An 18,740-nucleotide genomic window follows, 5' to 3' on the forward strand; every position below is an offset into this window, starting at 1 on the left:
TACACGTGTAAATGTAGATAGCAGGGTCGCTAGTCTGCACACAGACCACTCGTACTTGTGCTTTAGTGGCATTTTTATTTGCAAGAGGAGGAGGAGCAAAAGATTGGCTGTTAACAATTGATGACTTAATTTTGTCCTTTGAGATGGGTAAATAGGCTTCACGTTTATTCATTTTTTTTTTACCGTGGCTTTACATTTTATCGTTTATTCTTCTGTGTTGATACAATATATAACTACTATCTAATATATACCCACTAGGATGACGGTTCTTTTGACCAACGCCTAAGTTCAAAGACAACCATTTTATAAAGAAAAGGTTTGGTGTAACTTGACCTTTAAAGTTAATGGTAGAAAACTGTTAAAAAGCAAATGAAAGAATACACGAACTTCTTCGTGCACATTGCGTTTCTTAACGTAATATACCAGTATACTGGTACAGATTACATTAAAAAACTCATTGTAACGACAACTGGGATGCACATATTCATAACTTCTAAAAGGCCCATCATGACTTGTTTGTTGACGTGAAATAGGCCAACCAGCATCCAACGTCAAGGAAATTCACAGAGAGAGACGGAAGTTCACGAAGAGAGACAATGATGTTGACATTTACAGATCTAAAAACTGGCAAATAAACCGGCTGTGTTCATGTAGAGTTGTACACGGACTTCTGTGTTGTTTTTGCAGCATATCTATGACATATTAAATTTATATGTTTCAAGCCACTGGAGGTCAAGGAGAAACCTTTATGCTTGGTCAACTGTCCTCTAGGCTGTCTATCATTCATTCAATGTCAACCCTTTTGTCTTCACTCTGTACATATCCAATAAAAATGCTTTTAAAACCAAAAACGGACACTTTTAACGAGGTATAAATATGCAAAAAGGACTGAATTTTCTCGGGTAAAACTTTAATTTTGCCCCTTGACACTTTTTACCTTACTTGCTTGTTAAGATAAAGGGTAGTACTTTAAACGATTAGTCTTTTTCGGTTATTTACAAACTTAAGAAGTTTAGCCCATAAATATAAACTGTTTCTACGCATTAGATAAAAAGGGGGCGGCGCGTACCAAATGTTCATGTATTGAGTTATCGTCTGAATCCTTAAATGACATCGGTATGAAGTCAATATCTATCATTAGCCGATCCAGCGTGACCACCCGCTAAGCTTACTGATCAGTTGAGTGTATCGCATGTACCGTGATGTTAAAATTAAAACTATGCGTTTAGTAATTCATTCCATAAACCTCAACTATATGGAGCTGCGTCTTGTTCTACGTTGTTAAGGTTAAATTATTCACGCGTTCAACCTAATTTTAACCAGAACGTGACTATCATTATCTAGCACAAAAATGCCACTTCGTTTTTAGCTCAAAATCCAACGCCAGCGAGGTATTGAGAACAACAACGACATAATCGACCCCGTTTTTTGTCTTCAATTTTCACCACAAATTTCTCTTTTACCCGACGTTCTCTGTGCACCAGATTGGTGATGAGACCAGTGAAGTACGTGTACACGTGTAGGTCGTAGATATTAAACTGTTAACAAATTCTATGAAGCGCTTCTTGTAAAAAGTGCAGGAGCCTAGGGCTCAGTCATATTTCAGCATATTACACTGTGTATGGCTGATAGGCTATAATCGTGTGATATAAAACCAAGTTGGCTTAGCGTGACCACAGTGGTGTCTCCATACAAGAACAGTGTAGCTGTCACCGTGGCAATGCTGACTTGCCTGTTTGCGTTTGTGTGTGAATCAGGCACGGCGGGTATTTAGTCTGTCTATAGGTTTATTGTAGCAATGAAGGAGTTATTAGCCGAATTAGCTTAAGCACATTCTACTTACCTCCGTCCGCGTATGTTTCCACTCCATAGCCGTCTTGAAGACCCGTCGTCCACGTCCCTTCGTACTTAGCACCAGACGACACGCTTTGGCGTACGCCGTAACGTCCCTTGAATCCCTGTGTCCACTCCCCGCGGTACACCCAGCGTCCTTTCGTTTCCACCCCAAGACCATGCCTTTTCCCCTGCAGCCACTGACCTTCGAAGGTATTCCCGCTGGGCCAGGTGTAGACTCCGGACGTCTCGAACCCGTACTGCCACGAGCCGGAATACTCCCCCATCCCTTTCGGGCCGGTGCAGACCCCGTGCCCGTGGGCTTTGCCGTCCTCCCATCCTCCGCAGTACGTTCCCCCGTCGTCGAAATCGTAGCGTCCACCTCCCGAACTTCCGCCGCTGGTCATGGTTGCGTTTGTGTGTGTGTCTCAGGTGAGAGGGGAGCTGTGGTCATGGCGCGTCACACCTGTCTGCGCACACCGCTGGGACACTGTTATTAACAGCAGAGACCGGCCTCTCGCCGCGGCCTCGAAGCCCACCTGGTCTACCGCTGCGTCTGCCTGCCTTGTTAGTGGTGCTCCTCTTCCCGCCTGTTAGCTTAAAAAAAGAACGCAGTTAGATCTCCCTCTACCTTAGCTCTAGTTCCGACAACAGCCCCAACTGAAGGCGAAAAGTCACAAACCTGACAGCAATGAATCCGCAGCTTATAATAGATTAATGCCTTCAACAGATGATGCGGCTATATAGACTCGCGCAGTCAGAGAGTTTCAATGCTGTCTTGTTTCTGTTTCTATGTATTCCGTGCTGTCGATTCTCAGAATTTTCAAAATATTACCGATTAACAACCAACGCAGTTTGACGGTTTTAATGTACATGCTGCTCTTAGTGGTCAGAGGTTGGACTCTCTGTGTTCACAGTGGCAACCGATTGTAACATTTTTATCCGTGACAACGATGACCGTGTGATAATATCTAGCTTGTACGTGTGAGCCGCTCTCTCATTCTCTCCCTCTTTCTCGCAATACAGATTACCGAGAGAAATGTTAATGTATCAGCAGCAAGCAATCCTGGCCCGCGATCGATGCGTGTATGAAAACAGACTGAGCCAAGAGTCACGACGCAACGATCGATCGCAAGCCCAAGGCAACAATGCAATATCAAAGCAGAAATGATCTCTCCGAGATGAGACGCGGCGGCGGTTGCTGTCGCACGTTTTCCTAGGGGTGACGATGATTCTTTTCGGGTGGAGATTATATATGCCTCTAGCAGTGGCACACGGGGACGCTGCCGACGTTTCTTACTTCCATTACCAGTGCGACAGCGTTCTTGTTTAAGCAGGGGAGCTTGGCCGATGAAGTTGCTGACGCTGTATCGGGGAAGACAACGTATAACTTCAGCTTGTCCCTTCACCACAATGAATTGTGTACGCGAGGCCGAGGGGGGCCTAACTCATATCGAATAAATTATGTTAGGCTCCTCGGGCAGCCACGCAGGCAGGCAGGCGAAGACGAAGCGGACGCTGCACGCGACGCTAGACGGAAGGAGCTAGGCGAAGGTCGTAGCCTCGGCGCGGAGCTAAAAGTTCGGAAGTCCAGGATTCAGCCACCTTGCAGCGCCAGGAGTAATTACCCATATATGGCCGCGCCTTATCATTGGGCCCCGCGAGACCTTACTGATACTTGATACTCGCGCTGGAAAGGTAAGCTAAAAACAAACGGCGTTCCGCTGGTTTACCTGGCCTGCCCGCGTTCAGTGGCCGCTTAACAGCGTGCTCGTGACTGAGGTGTGTTAACCGAGGGTTGCTATTAACACGTGCCACATACGCAGTGATCTGGCCTAATATCTACCGATTACCTACACTGGCAGGTCGACTCCGCAGGAAAATACGAAAATTTCTCAAATGCTCTATATCCGGAGGAAATTTCTGCAGCAGGAGCGTAAACCGGCGTCGCTTCACAAACTTGAAAGGTGTTCTTAATTCCAGGGCGGCGCGGTGTTCTTATTAATAGCAGATCCGTCTATTCCCGGAGATATCATCTCCATATTAGACTGATTGCTTGAGCATGGGCTTGATTGTTAAACGAAGTCACTGTGTGCATTGGTGCAGTTTAGAGAGAGAGAGAGAGAGAGAGAGCGAGAGAGAGAGAGAGAGAGAGAGATAACATTCTTTTTCACAATATCATATTTATGTGATGTTATATCTCCTTGAAGCAGTAACTTAATTCTTCGCAATGTCTTCTTTTTCCACATGTGAAATGAGAAAATTGTCAAATATACGCTTTGGCTGCTCACGCCTCTGGGTTTCTGTGCCATGTTAATCCTAACGGTTGTGACAGTTGCGAACCCAGCAGCAGTTGAGATTGCTGTGTCGGGTGCTCCTCTACCGCATTTGGTTCTTTACTCCCTGCAGGTTTATTAATCGAAAGCAATTTACTCTGTGTTTTCTGGGAAACGGACCCGGGGGAAGAGAGCAGAAAGTACACCCACACTTCCACAGACAAAAATTGATACCTTAAATAAACGTATTTAGCAATGAGCAGTGATGATAAATGTGTTTTTCCTTCTTTTAATTCCTTTTATTTAAAGCATAAAATCTTTAAAATGTAGTATTCCCATTAACATAATTTACCTTACAATGTACATGTAGTTCCACTTTCTTATTAGATTTACTAGTGTTTTCTCAGACATTAAAAACATATTATCTGGACTAGATGAATACTGCAGTTTTCTTGGTTGAAATGTTACCATAATTCACCATTGTGCTTCAGATGTTTAAAATTTTATCGGGGCAGTTCCCCAAACCCCCCCCCCTTTCCCGACCCTCCCACCCACACCACCCTCTGAAAATAAGATTCCACTAAGTAAGTTAGGCCTTTAGGAGAAAGGACTTAAAGCTTTAAAAATTATTCATCTTTTGGGTTACTAAATTATCAAAACAATTTACAATATATTTATTATCAGAATTATACGCACATGATTTTGTGATTTTTAAAAATGGTCACTTAATCTCTGCATATACAAAAGCAGCGTGGTTTTTATAACCAAATTGTATTTAAATGTTTAAAATCAATTAGCATCGGTTTTTTATTTTATTGAAACTGTAAATTGCATATCTTGCGGGAATAAGGAAAACTCGAACTAGAATCATTCACTTCTTGATTTTTTAAAAATTTATTAAAATTGGTGTTTTAGAAGATATTAAATTAATCGTTCTGAGCTGTTGTGGGCTACAGTTATTAATTCGTCTGTATATGTAATAAAGTGGATATTTTGTTTCATGGGATCGTAAAAAGTCCAGGCTGACCGGTAGGTAGCCTAAAATGAATGAAAATAAACGTATTTAACAAATAGCAGGGATGGTAAATCTGTTTTTTCTTTTCTTATGACTTTTTATTTATAACTTTAAAGAATTAAAAAGTGTAGTATTCTTATTAATACTATTTAACTTATAATGTACGTGTAGTTACCCTTTTTTACTTTACTACTGTTTTCTCAGTCGTTAAAGACAGGTTATCTGGACTTGATAGTGCAGTTTTTTTTTGTTGTTAAAATGCTACCAAAATTCACCACTTTGCTTCAAATTTTAAAAAATTTATCCGGTTAGTTCCTACAGTCTCCCCCCTCCCCGACCCTCCCACCCACGCCAGCCTCTGGCTGACGGCGGATGGACTATGCTTATAAGCTAAGAAATAAAATTATTTTGGAATCATCCATTAACAATAAATCATGGGTTCCATGAAGGAATTAAAAAAAGGATGCTGGATCCCTGGCGCACACCGATTGTCGTTAGTATAAATGCAGCTCTTAACACCAGCAATGTGTCAGGATATAAGGAAGCGATTGCTGTTGTCAATATAACAGTTCCTCTGTAGTTTACGCAGTAGCTTTCGTGCCCTTTTTAATCACAACCTGTACAAGGCCCATGATAAATTTGCATATACTAGTAAGTAATTCCAAACGTATTTGTGTGTGTGTGTGTGTGTGTGTGTGTGTGTGTGTGTGTGAGCGCGTGCGGGGTGGGGGTGGTGGAGGATGGATCAACAAAGATAATTTGGACGACTGTCAGAAAATATCTCTGGATCCGCCCCTGGTGGTTGCTAAACAGTTGCAACTACAATGTTAAAATACGATTCCTCAAATTACCATATACCAGTAGATGTAAATTGTTTTATTATTTATTCATTTTAAATGGCACAGTTAAAATGTCTTACATGTAAAAACTGCTGTTTCTAATACACTCTGTAAATGTCACAATTTGTGAATTAAGACTTTTGAATGCAAATTTGTCTGTGAATATCCAATAGTTCCGATAGGTAGGGCCTACAAAAAGGAAAGGAAGGTGGAAAAATATACCCTCATTTCCTTTACACTGTTTGCACGGATGTGGCACTCGGCAATGACATGATTAAGAAATAGAATTGGAAAATAGCATTCAAAAAGAATGCCCAGTTTCAGTAATGACGCCTCTACTCATTATGACATTATACTCATTGCTTTTAAACTGGACCGGAAATTGTTTTTGTGCTCCAGTGGTACATCTAAACATCTAAACTAGATGAAATAAGCTCGATCAGCTTATTTTCGTTTACGGACTTAATAAAATAATTTCCCACTTATGATGAATTTCAATTCGTACACGCATTATTCTATTATAATGATTTTTGATCTGCTTTGTGTTAAATCTCCTGAAAATGTGGGAGTAGCCTATAGTGGCATATATCTTAGAGCGAACCTAGTGTCATTCGGTTTTTGGAAGCCTATAGAAGCATAAAGCTTGCCTTCAGCATGTGTTCATTTATGGCAGTATCCATCGCTCTGCTTTTGGCATTGACGATTGTAAGGAGAGCCGATGCTCAATTTTGTAAGTAAAATACCATGAAGTTTGCAACTGATACAGAAGTTTTTAGTTATTTTTATAAAAATATTACAAATGGAGATGGGTTATGGAGAGGGAGTGGCGAGTGGACATGAACTGGCAGCATGGTTAGAGGCTGTCGCCAAAAGCAGACGAACTGACGACGACGGCCAGGAAACAATGGTCTCTATATTTTATCTATTTATTTTTCTATTCATGTAGAAAACTTGAGAATTTTGTAAATTTCTGTTTACCAGAACGCTAACATTCACAATGGAATTTGTTGGAAGTATTCACATTTCAACGCCCATTGGAAGGGACTCGAAAGACGAAGATCGTGTTTTATTCAAATTACACAATACTGCAACAAGGGTTCGTTATTGCTGCGATGAGCTGGTTTCCATCGTTTATAAATAAGATCGTGTTTCGTTATGAAAGGAAAGCAGACGCAATGTTATCTTTATATAGTGATTGATACTTATAGTACAGCTATCATGTGCTATATGTAGAATATAAGGGTATAAATTGTAAAAACAATATAAAAATTGGGATGGTAGAACATGCACACGCACCAACAATGTCTACAGTCGGACAGAAAGAAGCTGAAAAATTAGCGCAAAAAAATTCGGTGAGATACTTACACTGTAGCAGAGAAGAAATACGAAAACGAAATGAAAACGAGCATTAAAAAAGGGTTTTTGTGTAGATGTTTCTTCACTCATGATTTCCAGGCACGTCCGGTTGCCAATACACGAGCCGGACTACAGGGCGAACCTCGTGCAGGAGGAGTGGGGAGAGATGGTCGGATGGGTGTCTCCTTGACTGTCAGTGCAACGGTCGGACATGGTCGTGTCAGTACAAGTAAGGGAACTTGGAAATAAAGGGGTCTTGTTTGTTTCAACGAATTACTACTGGTACAAGTGGGGCTGGGGCTTGTGAGTCATTATTTACAGGGAAGACTTGATAGTGGCCATAGAAATACGCAAGGGCAAAGACAGACTGTTCGTGGACAAGAGCGTGCCACTAAAATTCAGGGTGGAGTCAAGTTATCTAACTATCTTTCTCCCTCCCAGGTGCCCCATTGTGACCGCCCCCGCTGGGTGCCAAGTGGTGGACGACCCTAACGGCGGCTGCTGCAAGAAGGTGAAATGTGGAAATACTATCTGTGGCGGTAAGTCCAATTTTATTAGCCCGAATTTCATACTGCGAACGGTGACTGTCCTACGCCCAGGATACGGTCGAATAAAGGAATTTTGATAGGCTGGGGAAAGAAAAAGAAAAAATACTAAGATCTGATAAAATCCTTCAAAAATAAATTTCAAATTTTTCTTGGGGAGTGCTGCCCTTTTCTATGTCTATTTGAAATTTGGACGACGACGCTGGTGATTGAGTCGAGTATCGGAAAGACTGATCATGAAACTCACGTTAACTTTCACCCACCACTCTGAAAACTGTTTTTACTTCACCCCAAGGTAACTTTTGACTCAAAAGTAGATATCACACGGATGTCTTCAGTGACAGTTGAATCAGATTTTAATAGGATATTGATATATAAATAGATGATAAATGATATTTATGTATAAAATATCCCTTCACAATGTAGGCCTATATATCACTGACAATGGACATTACACTTTTAATATTGACTCGAAACCCTCTCCCTAGAGTTTGTTGCTAAATGCAGGGGCGGATTTAGGCCGTCTTCTGGGTCTTCCAGAAGACGGTCAGATTTTCAAGTTTACATTGACGGGTATCCAATTTTTAATGTTGGAAGACGGTCAAAATTGGAGGATGAATCAACAAAGATAATTTGGAAGACTGTCAGTATATAGCTCTGGATCCGCCCCTGAAATGCGTAATATTCTATTTTATTCTGTTCTATTTTTCTCTATTTTAGTATTTAATTCTATTCGTGTCGCACCGTTTTGTATTGTATTGTATTGTATTGTATTGTATTACTCCAGATGGCGACTGCACGTACAGAAGCAAATCGACTGGGATGATGGAATGCAGGAAACAAGGAGAGCGTTGGTCCGACGGCTGTCTTTATAACTGCCAGTGTGATTCAAGAGGGTGGCAATGCCAGGCTAAGTATGTTCCAGTCAGCACATCCAACTAGGGCGAACACGTGGGTAAATCCTGGGTTTTTCTAGCCCGTTTGGCCTTCGGTTGGAAATTTTTCCAGGTGGTCCTTTATGGGGTAATTTAAGTTCTCGTTCAGGGAACAAATACTACCCACTGATGGTAGGGACCCACGTCGTCGGTGGCGTTGGTTTTGGCTGTGGGTTGAGCTTTTAATGACCCAGGTTCTACCTGCCAGCGTAGTGAGACCATATGGGACAAACCCAGTTCAGAAATTGCAATGGTCAACCCAACTGGGATCAAATCACTACCGCACACTGGTCCAATATGGGTTTCATGTGACCGTGTCAACTGGGAGTAGATTGAAATTAAATTACTCGTGACACCGGGAATTCAGGAAAATGTATATGGATTACTGATGCCACATTGTAACGGGTGTAGTGTTTTTTCACTTTAAAGCTCCAAGATATCGTGTTTAAAAGATTTTGTCTGCATTAGCAGAAAGAATACAAATTCATGTTGATGAACTGTTTCATTGTGACAAGAAGTAGACAGTAAGAAATGAGTAAAAAAAAAAAAAAAAAAAAGAAAAGAAAAGAAAAAAAAGGAACGCACTTGTATACAGTGTTTTGATATACTCGATAAAGTAAACTTTACATTGGGAATAGCGAATATAGTAGCAATAACACGCCCAAAATCTGTTTCGGGAGAAAATATGGAGCCAATAATGCGTCCATGTATTCGCTACCTGTAAATACTTTTAACGCGTGCCCTCAAGCACATACCGTTTTGATTTTAATTGAGTTTTGAATAACAAACAGAGACAACTCCATCCTGTCTACTCCCTGATTCACTTCTTCATAATTGGTATCTTTTTGTAAATGTTAAAATGTATATGTTAAAGCCAGGAAAAACGTTGCAAAATTTTGTATTAAATATGCGATCATACTTTTTGTAAGCAACATTTCCTTGGAAAGCAGCTAGGAGCAGTGTCGTCTCTTTTTCAGAAGGGGGGGGGGGGGGGGGGAGGGGGGGGGCACAGCACAAACTGATAACCAGTATTGTTATTTCTTTGTTTACGCCAAATTTGGTCCTTTGAAAATAAAATAAAACTTAAAGGGAATATTTTAAAGCTGCAATAACAAATCTATCATATAGATTGTTATGACTTACATTTTTAAATGTTTTAATGTATTGTAGTTCGTTCATTATATATTTTATGTTTTAAGGTGTTCCACATGGTATGTAGTGCCTTATGGTTGTCGAACGGTGAAGCCACCGGGTCAATGTTGTGAAGTGCTGCAGTGTTCTCGATAGATGGGGCTAATGGCTTCAGCAAAGATGCCCGCCTGACAACAAGAGCTGTCTTCCAACACCTCATTGAAGTTGTGACGGTCTTCTTCAAAACACTTCCCAATAACTGTTGCAGGGACACAATTTTTATTTGTTCTTGAAAATAGAATCCTATATCTCGTAATTTATTGGGTATTAGTAATGCTAAATTAAAATTCTTACATATTTGTTGATTTTTATAACCTCCACTGCAACAGTAATAGTTCTTAATTTTGAATAAACCTTTTCTGTCTCAAAACAATGTCAATTTGAAATAATTCAGAGAACAGTCACGGTACAAAGTATTGAACTCGTGGAGATGTCTGTGTATAAAATTGGATAGTTTGAAGTGGGACTGATGTGTCACATAGTGATGGCACGAACAGACACAGAATATATAGAGACGCACACAGCATCAGTTTAAAAAACAAGCACAAGAATTAAGATGGTTCTTTTTATTACATTATCTTACAATAGTTAAAGCACTTAACAATATTAACATATAATACAAATGATACAAATATATACATCATTTAAATAGAAGACATTTTAATTAAAAATCTTGAGATCATTAACTGGACAAATATATACGTCTATTATGAATTCGTTTTTAGATTTGTCCTACAAGAAATGTTTAAATATATGGAAAATCACTACATTATATCTCCACAATCAGTCAGAGATGTTAATATTCTAAAATGCACATGAATGTACAGAGAGTACATATCTAACTGATAGCAATGAAAAAAATTCCAGCAATGAAAAAAATTCCCAATTTAAAAAAAAGAAAAGTCTATTCAAAAACCCTACTATTTTACACAGCATTGTGTTAAAGACAATATTATCATCAAAGTAATAATAGTAAATAAAGGTAAGCACAAGGAATTATTATAACTTTATTCAATCAAATTTCAACCTGTTTCATTTACTTATGAATATATCACTTCGATGTTTTTTTAAGTGCCTTACTGCAAAAAGGATTGCTAAGTGGCAATTAAAACAACTATCTTTTAAAAGAAGTTTGAACTGTGTAGCTTACTGGTTACGACAAGTACAAAATTAGCTTACATCAACTGACTTAAAAAATTACAAGCTGACATAAATATTTTAGTAAAATGAATCGATACAAATAAATAAAATGTTAGTACATCATCATGATCTGTTTAATTTGAAAGGTCTGTCCACTATTGTAGGAACCAACTGATTCTGAAAAATGAATGTCTTTATCCTGTCAAAGGCAGCCACAAATATGATCAGTATGGCCACGTACTGCACCCACGCCCACTTGATCAGCTGCCAGAAGCCAGGAATATAGGTAACACTGAGTTAAGGTAAACATAAATGTTCAAGGTTCAGAGCTGATTAAATGAAGTGTAATAAAATGTTAATGTGGTTTTTGGTACATTATTTTTAATTCATTTAGTTAGGTCATTGTCATTGTGAAAAATGTACTCATACCAGAATAAATAAATATGCAAATAACTTTGATTACAGTCTTGCTTGCTAGTAGCCGGTATGATTTAGGGAAACAGAATTACAGTTGCATGTCAAGGACTTCTCCAAGGTTAGAGAATATGATATAATATTAATTTTCACTGGGAAAACTTTCAAAAATAATATTTGAACATATATGTATCTCAATATTATAATCAGACTGCTTGTTCTAAATAATATCACTGTGTAAAGGATATAACAATGTTTCCCTTGGATACCTGATGGTGGCTGTGATAACAAATGGCTGTCCAGTCCCTCGTCCAGTTGTCCACACAGGGTAAGAGCTGTCCAGTACTGTGGTCACTGAAAATATCACAACCATATTTATCACAAGTGTTCTGCTATTATTTATTGAATTATGAAATGCTTTATGATGCAATTTAGGAGAAATGAATGTAAAACACACCCTGCCTTCTATATATGAGTATTCTGCAAATCTTTTATGTCAAAATGACATGTTTTCATGTTTCTGAACTGCATTATCAAGCTCTATGAAATGTGCCACAATACAAATAAAAATGAACAACAGATACATCAATCTACAGAAGAATAGCTGTGAATTTAAATATTATAATTCTTTTTTAAAAAACAGTTACATCTACTCTATTAACATTTTGAGTATACCAATTACCTCATTATCTTTAAGATATGCAGTGAGTAAAAAAGCAATTAAAAAAAATTAATCTTTCCTGGAAATTTTAACAATTTTTCCTTAATCACCAGGACATTTCATATCCACAACCATTGATAAAAATGCAAGCCATTTACTGTTATTGAGTTCCAAGTGCTTGAGACACCCTGGTAATGGAGAAAGACTGGCTAATTTCAACTGAGAAATTTTGAACATGAAAACAAGTTTAAAGATGATTTACTCACTGATTTTGGATATGTTATAGCTTGGTGATAAAGGAAAAACTGAACCTGTTTCCAGGGAATAAATATATTTTTGCTACGTATATAAAGGTCAACTGCACATTGAATGCCTTTACCAGTGCTTACCATTTCTTGATGAATAACTGCTAAATATATTGGCCAAGTCATAGGCATCAGCATAAATACTTGTATCATCAATTATAGGAGACTGAAATAAGGAAAATAAAACAATAATGCAGCAACTAATTTCTGGCTTTCAAATTTTGAGTTGAATGGTAAAAATTAGTATGCTGATTAAACAATGATAGAGGCAATTACATGACAAATAATTTGTTTTATATTTAATACTTAGTTTCTTAAGAAAAAAATCTTATAATGAAGTTTCTGTTACATAACATTATTCATTTATAACCACTGGTATAAATTTCTGTGACAGAGTGATTGATAAATAGTCAAGTATTAGAGCTAAACAAATTGTGATTATGCAGGCTCGCTCTCTTTCTATATGTATGTTCATGCACTACCACTTACATTAAACCTATTATCAACTCCTCTATGTAACAGCAAGTCTCTCTGAACTAGCCGCAGGTCACCAATTACTTTGAGTTCAGCCCCAGATCTTGGCGAGTCATGCTGTATATAGGCCATACTTTCCATTTGAAATGATGACAGTATCTGAAATATAGTATCGTTCAACATAATACATTTTCTCGGCCACAGACATTTGGAGTAAATCAAAAATAAAAAGCATTGAAATAAATAAATAAATTAGTTAAAAAACAATAAGAAAATACTTTGTGATGTGGGATAACACAGGTTTTAGTAAAAAACACAAGGAATTTCCTTATATTTCATGCAGTTGACTTTTTTATGTACAGACACAGATGTGTCTGTACATATAGCCATCATCTGCGTCTGTCGTCGCCGTCGTCGCCGTGCACTCTTACCGATAACACGATAAGTGGAAAACTGTTTTTTCTTTTGGCTTGAAACTTGCAGAACTGATGAATATTCGTAATACGCAGGTCAAGTTCGAAAATCAGCATGATCGGGTCACTTATAGGGAATTTATGCTGTTTTTTCACTTTTTTCAGAATATATGCAGCACCGATAACACGATAAGTGGAAAATCATTTTACCTTTTGGCTTGAAACTTGCAGAACTGATGAATATTCGTAATACGCAGGTCAAGTTTGAAAATCAGCATGATCGGGTCACTTATAGGGAATTTATGCTGTTTTTTCACTTTTTTCAGCATATATGCAGCACCGATAACACGATAAGTGGAAAATCATTTTACCTTTTGGCTTGAAACTTACAGAACTGATGAATATTCATAATACGCAGGTCAAGTTCGAAAATCAGCGTGATTGGGTCATTTTTAGTGAATTTAGGCTATTTTTTCTCTTTTTTCAGCATATATGCAGCACCGATAACACCATAAATGGAAAACCATTTTACCTTTTGGCTTGAAACTTACAAAACTGATGAATATTCAAAATACGCAGGTCAAGTTTGAAAATCAGCATGATCGGGCCATTTTTAGGGATGTTATGCTGTTTTTTCACTTCTTTCAACATATATGCAACACTAATAACACAATATAAGAAAAACAGATAGGCCAATTGTCATTATACTCACAGGAGTAGTCAAACTAACTAAAACGCAGGTTGAGTTCCAAAATCAGCATAATCGGGCTATTCTTTTAGAAGTTATGCTGTTTTTTCACATTTCCTCAGATTCAATTGTTAGGCATATTAACAGTCTCATTATTGAACTAATAAGATACGTAAAAGTGTTTGTTTGACATTTCCTGCATCTTAATAACATTGTTAGTTGATTATGTAAAAATGATGGTAAACTTGTTATTGTGTATTATGTTATAAAGTGTCAAAAATGGAAATAAACAAATATCATTGCAGTTTGTCAGATTCAATCATCTACTATATTCATTATCTCAGAATGGAGGAAATTGGACATTTAACACTGTTCTATTGATATTTTTCCCATCTCATCAATTTTCTTAGTTGATCATATACAAATGGTAGAAAACTGTTTATTTTGTTTTATGTTAAAAAAGTGTTTTAAAAATGGAAGTAAATCCATTGCAGAACAGTGCTGTCTTGTTTCAGCATATATGCAGCACCAATAACACGATAAGTGGAAAACCATTTTAACTTTTCCCTTGAAACTTACAAAACTGATGAATATTCATAATACACAGGTCAAGTTTGAAAATCAGCATGATCGGGTCATTTTTAGGGAAGTTATGCTGTTTTTCACTTTTTTCACCATATATGCAACACTGATAACATGATAAGTGAAAAATCATTTTACCTTTTGGCTTGAAACTTGCAGAACTAATGAATATTCATATTACGCAGGTCAAGTTTGAAAATCAGTATGATTGGGTCATTTTTAGGGAAGTTATGCTGTTTTTCACTTTTTTCAGCATATATGCAACACTGATAACATGATAAGTGGAAAACCATTTTACCTTTTGGTTTGAAACTTGCAGAACTAATGAACATTCATAATACGCAGGTCAAGTTTGAAAATCAGCATCATCGGGTCATTTTTAGGGAAGTAATGCTGTTTTTTCACTTTTTTCAGCATGTATGCAACACCTTTGTGCTATATGATGGTACTGTATGGATGACAGTCTATAAAATTGTCCCTTGGGTGATCACTAATTAAATTAAGGTCTATAAAGTCACTTGCCTACTCATTAATTTTCAATTGGCCATTAAATGAGATTACATAAAACACTCCTTGAGATTTCCCTGTAAAGTCCCATAGGTTTAGCTCTCTTAACTGTGTCACAAAATTAGGATTTGGTGATAATTGTGCAGATAAATGGTGTTTAACATTGCAAATAAATTTACAACAAAAAGAATGTGTTATGCCAACATGCTATAGATGAATAACAGTGCTTTATTTTTCTCAAACTTGGTGGGGTTATTAATATCAAGTTAATGCAGCTAGATTAAAAGTTTAAATAGCAGCTTTATTGGAATTTTTTACGTTTTATTTAAATTTTTTTTAAAATTATTTTTCAAACACAAGCATCTTCAAGATGTGATTTTATACTCCCATCCACCAGAAGTGCTGTGCATTTTCTGTATTTTTGTATATAATTGTTATTTCTTCAGATTTAATTCTTAGGCATGTTAACAGTCTCATTATGGAACTAATAAGATATGTAAAAGTGTTGTTTTGACATTTTCTGCTTCTTAACAATATTGTTTGTTGATTATATAAAAACGATGGTAAACCTGTTATAATATTGTGCATTGTGTAATAAAGTATCATAAATGGAAAGGAACACATCATTGCAGTTTGTCAGATTTAATCATTCACTATGTTCAGCATCTGCAAATGGAGCAAATTGGACATTGAAAATTGTTCTATTGCTATTTTTCCTATGTCAACAATTTTCCTAGTTGAACATTTAAAAATGACAGTTTATTGATCATTTTGTTTTAAAAAAGGTGTTGAAAATGGAAAGAAAATCATTTCAGTACAGTTATCTCTTGTTTACATTTTGGCATTTTGAAAGTGTGACTCTGAACTTCCATGGCCTTGAAGACCTTCCCAAATCACATTTTCTGAATATTCATGATACTTTTATTTTTTTATATAAAATTTGATGGTCATTATGCTGTTAAGTATTATGTTTTATTGCATGAAAGTTGAAGAAAACCCTATTTTGGACACTGCTGCCAGGATAGCGATTAAGGGAAAACCATGTTACTTACGATACTGAAACTTAGTGAAAAGTTTCATAAGACAGAAGTGCGCAGCTTGTGTTTGAAAACCAGTGTGATTGTTTTCTGTTATGGAGGCAATGCAGGTTTATAGAGTGCTATACTGGCATTTTCAAGTTGTGACTTATCACTCCCATCTGCCAGGAGCCCTGTACTCTTACTTTGTAACATTTTCTGTATTTTGTTAAGTTACAAGAATGATTCTTAGGATTGACATACAGCCCAAAAAAAAAAAAAAATTAATAATTATATATATATATATATATATATATATATATATATATATATATATATATATATATATATATATATATATATATATATATATATTTTATGAGTTTAAGCAATTTTTTTTGTGTGTAATTTTCACTGTACATCATTCTGGCATTTCCAAAGTTTAACTCTTATCAGCCTGACACCTTAGGGACTATTTCCAGACCCTATCACGCTAACTGTGGATCGATCTATCTCCATGGGAATTCTCGCTAAATTGCAATCAATGTAAGTGGCTTAGTTGTCTGTCACGCCTACTGAAAGTGGCATGCCAGAATCCTAAGACTCTCAAACTGAAAGCAATTTAGCGAGAAACCCCTTGGAGTTGCATTGATCCTGTTAGATTGATCTAGGTATGGGAACTTAGTCTAATGCTTGATACACATTTTACTTTCATCCTAATCCAATGTTATGCAGAATAAGAATTTGATGTTGGCTATGCAGTTACAGTAAGCATAATACATTAGTTCATCAGAATTGACAGTATCCTATTTCCTGCGTTTTTATTTTCTGGTTTTTGTCTGTACATTTGACAGCTTTGCTGCCTTGTTTATCATATTTTCAAAACAGCAACCTCATGTATCTACAAAGAACAAGATGGTCTTGAATGAAATGCCCAGCAGAATAATTAACAAGACTAAAATACTCACATTAAGTTTATAGTCAAATATCAGCAGCAATTTGACCCCATGTATATGTTCTGTGTCCAGTAGAGGAACTTGTACTGTCAGATAGAGGGTGTCATATAGTCCATCTCTGTTGGAGTCCTCCTCTCGAGACTAACATAAAAAATAATAAGAATTGAAGCCATTTATAAAATGTATTCCGAATTTTTACAAAGATACACAGTCAGGAATAATAGGATCATATTGTAATAAGTCACCTTTTTGGAATTGGTTATAATCATATAACATTATAATGCACCGGGGCTTGCATGGGCATTAAACCTTTTTTCTCTGTGACTAAAACTTAACTTGACAAAGAAAAATTAAGGCGAAATACCATGACATTTTTTTTGCAAAGGTCTTGAAAACTGGCATTTCTTATGTGCCCAAAATTATTTATTGAAAGGAGGCCCAATCCCAAGCACGGCCTTACACTCAGTTGTCTGGAAAAGGACTGCTCTGAATCACAATTTGATCCAAGATCTCTGCCATTTCTCAAGATGGGTCTTAATAAAGGGGCAAGTTCCACTGTGCCAGAACCCCCACCCTCACCCCCGTGAATTTTTATACCGCAGGCCTGGCCTCCATATAATTATATGTACCTTTACAATGGGAACCCTGAGATGAGCCTGCTGCATCCGATTAAAGTTCTGATATGTGCTCCATGCAATGTAGGAAGACTCCTGGGCTGTCTCCAGGACCATTAAAACCTGGTGCTTGAAGTGGACATCTGGCTGCTCTTGGTAGGTGTCGCTCTTCTGCCAAAAACCTGCGAAAAATAATTACATGTTTTATGATGCTGACAGAGTGTAGGGCTGACTGCACCAAGATTAGCACGGGGCATAGAAACAATTATTAATTCAATTCTGAAAGAAGATTTAAAATTTTAAATATGTACTTACTGCAAAAATAAAAAAAAAATTCAAGTAGCTGTATGTAATCTGGCTGTTTATCTTTGGCCTTGTAATCAAATACATGTACTAGGTACAGTACATGTATTCATATGGCCATGAAATGCCACAGGCTTTTATTTTTACACGAGTTTTTCAGTAGTGAAGGTGTCACTAGATACAGTAGCTAAGATGTTTACCAATCAATCCTCCAATGTCCTGTTTATAGAATCTGTACGTTTTAATGCAAAGTAGTAGTGTATATCAATGAGGTACTTATTTCTTTTTTATAAAACTGAAACCGTCTTTTCTAGCAACTGCGACTAGGTCGCCAAGCATTTGAAATGCGTTAACAATACGGTACATTCAAAATGCCTGGCGAGAATATTACCTTGACTTCCATATCCTATAAATAGCGGTGGCAAGAATGTCAATAATGTTGTAATTAACTGTACGTATGTAGCTCTGGAGCAGACATTTGTTCTATATCTTCGCACTTCTGGATGATTGTACACTTCATACACCGCCATTTTCAAACAATGTTCATGGCGACTAAGCAGCAAGATTTTAATGACTTTAATTCGTATCTTATTATCACATATTGTGTTTCTTTCCAGTAAATAAAATTACATAATAATATTTGTAATAGTATATTTTATAAGTTTTCAAATAATTTG

General features: G+C 37.1%; 3 protein-coding genes across 3 annotated transcripts in view; 1 reads left to right on the forward strand and 2 right to left on the reverse strand.

The window, feature by feature from the left end:
- LOC106151776 (junctophilin-1) overlaps nucleotides 1–3,567 on the reverse strand; it is a 56,177-nt gene extending 52,610 nt beyond the window's left edge. The window contains exon 1 of the mRNA XM_087012242.1: nucleotides 1,844–3,567. Within this exon, the coding sequence (XP_086868368.1) occupies nucleotides 1,844–2,240 (397 nt within the window). The 5' untranslated portion in view covers nucleotides 2,241–3,567. The remainder of the gene's footprint in view (nucleotides 1–1,843) is intronic.
- Nucleotides 3,568–6,558: 2,991 nt separating this feature from the next.
- LOC106161454 (uncharacterized) lies at nucleotides 6,559–10,757 on the forward strand. The gene is made up of 5 exons (XM_087012245.1): nucleotides 6,559–6,693; nucleotides 7,419–7,548; nucleotides 7,761–7,858; nucleotides 8,652–8,778; nucleotides 9,999–10,757. The coding sequence occupies exons 1-5, from the start codon at nucleotides 6,618–6,620 to the stop codon at nucleotides 10,084–10,086; spliced, it is 519 nt and encodes a 172-aa protein (XP_086868371.1). The 5' UTR covers nucleotides 6,559–6,617; the 3' UTR covers nucleotides 10,087–10,757.
- On the reverse strand, nucleotides 10,542–18,635 carry LOC106157552 (transmembrane protein 231). The gene is made up of 7 exons (XM_013533230.2): nucleotides 18,455–18,635; nucleotides 17,776–17,942; nucleotides 17,159–17,287; nucleotides 13,000–13,143; nucleotides 12,595–12,676; nucleotides 11,793–11,898; nucleotides 10,542–11,416 (listed from the first exon to the last, which is right to left on the reverse strand). Exons 1-7 carry the CDS (start codon nucleotides 18,591–18,593, stop codon nucleotides 11,254–11,256), a joined length of 930 nt encoding a protein of 309 aa, XP_013388684.2. The 5' UTR covers nucleotides 18,594–18,635; the 3' UTR covers nucleotides 10,542–11,253.
- Nucleotides 18,636–18,740: the final 105 nt, after the last annotated feature.

Source organism: Lingula anatina, chromosome 4 (assembly GCF_051362555.1).
Source record: "Lingula anatina isolate TDL-2025a chromosome 4, LinAna3.0, whole genome shotgun sequence".
Classification (NCBI taxonomy): Eukaryota; Metazoa; Brachiopoda; class Lingulata; order Lingulida; family Lingulidae; genus Lingula; species Lingula anatina.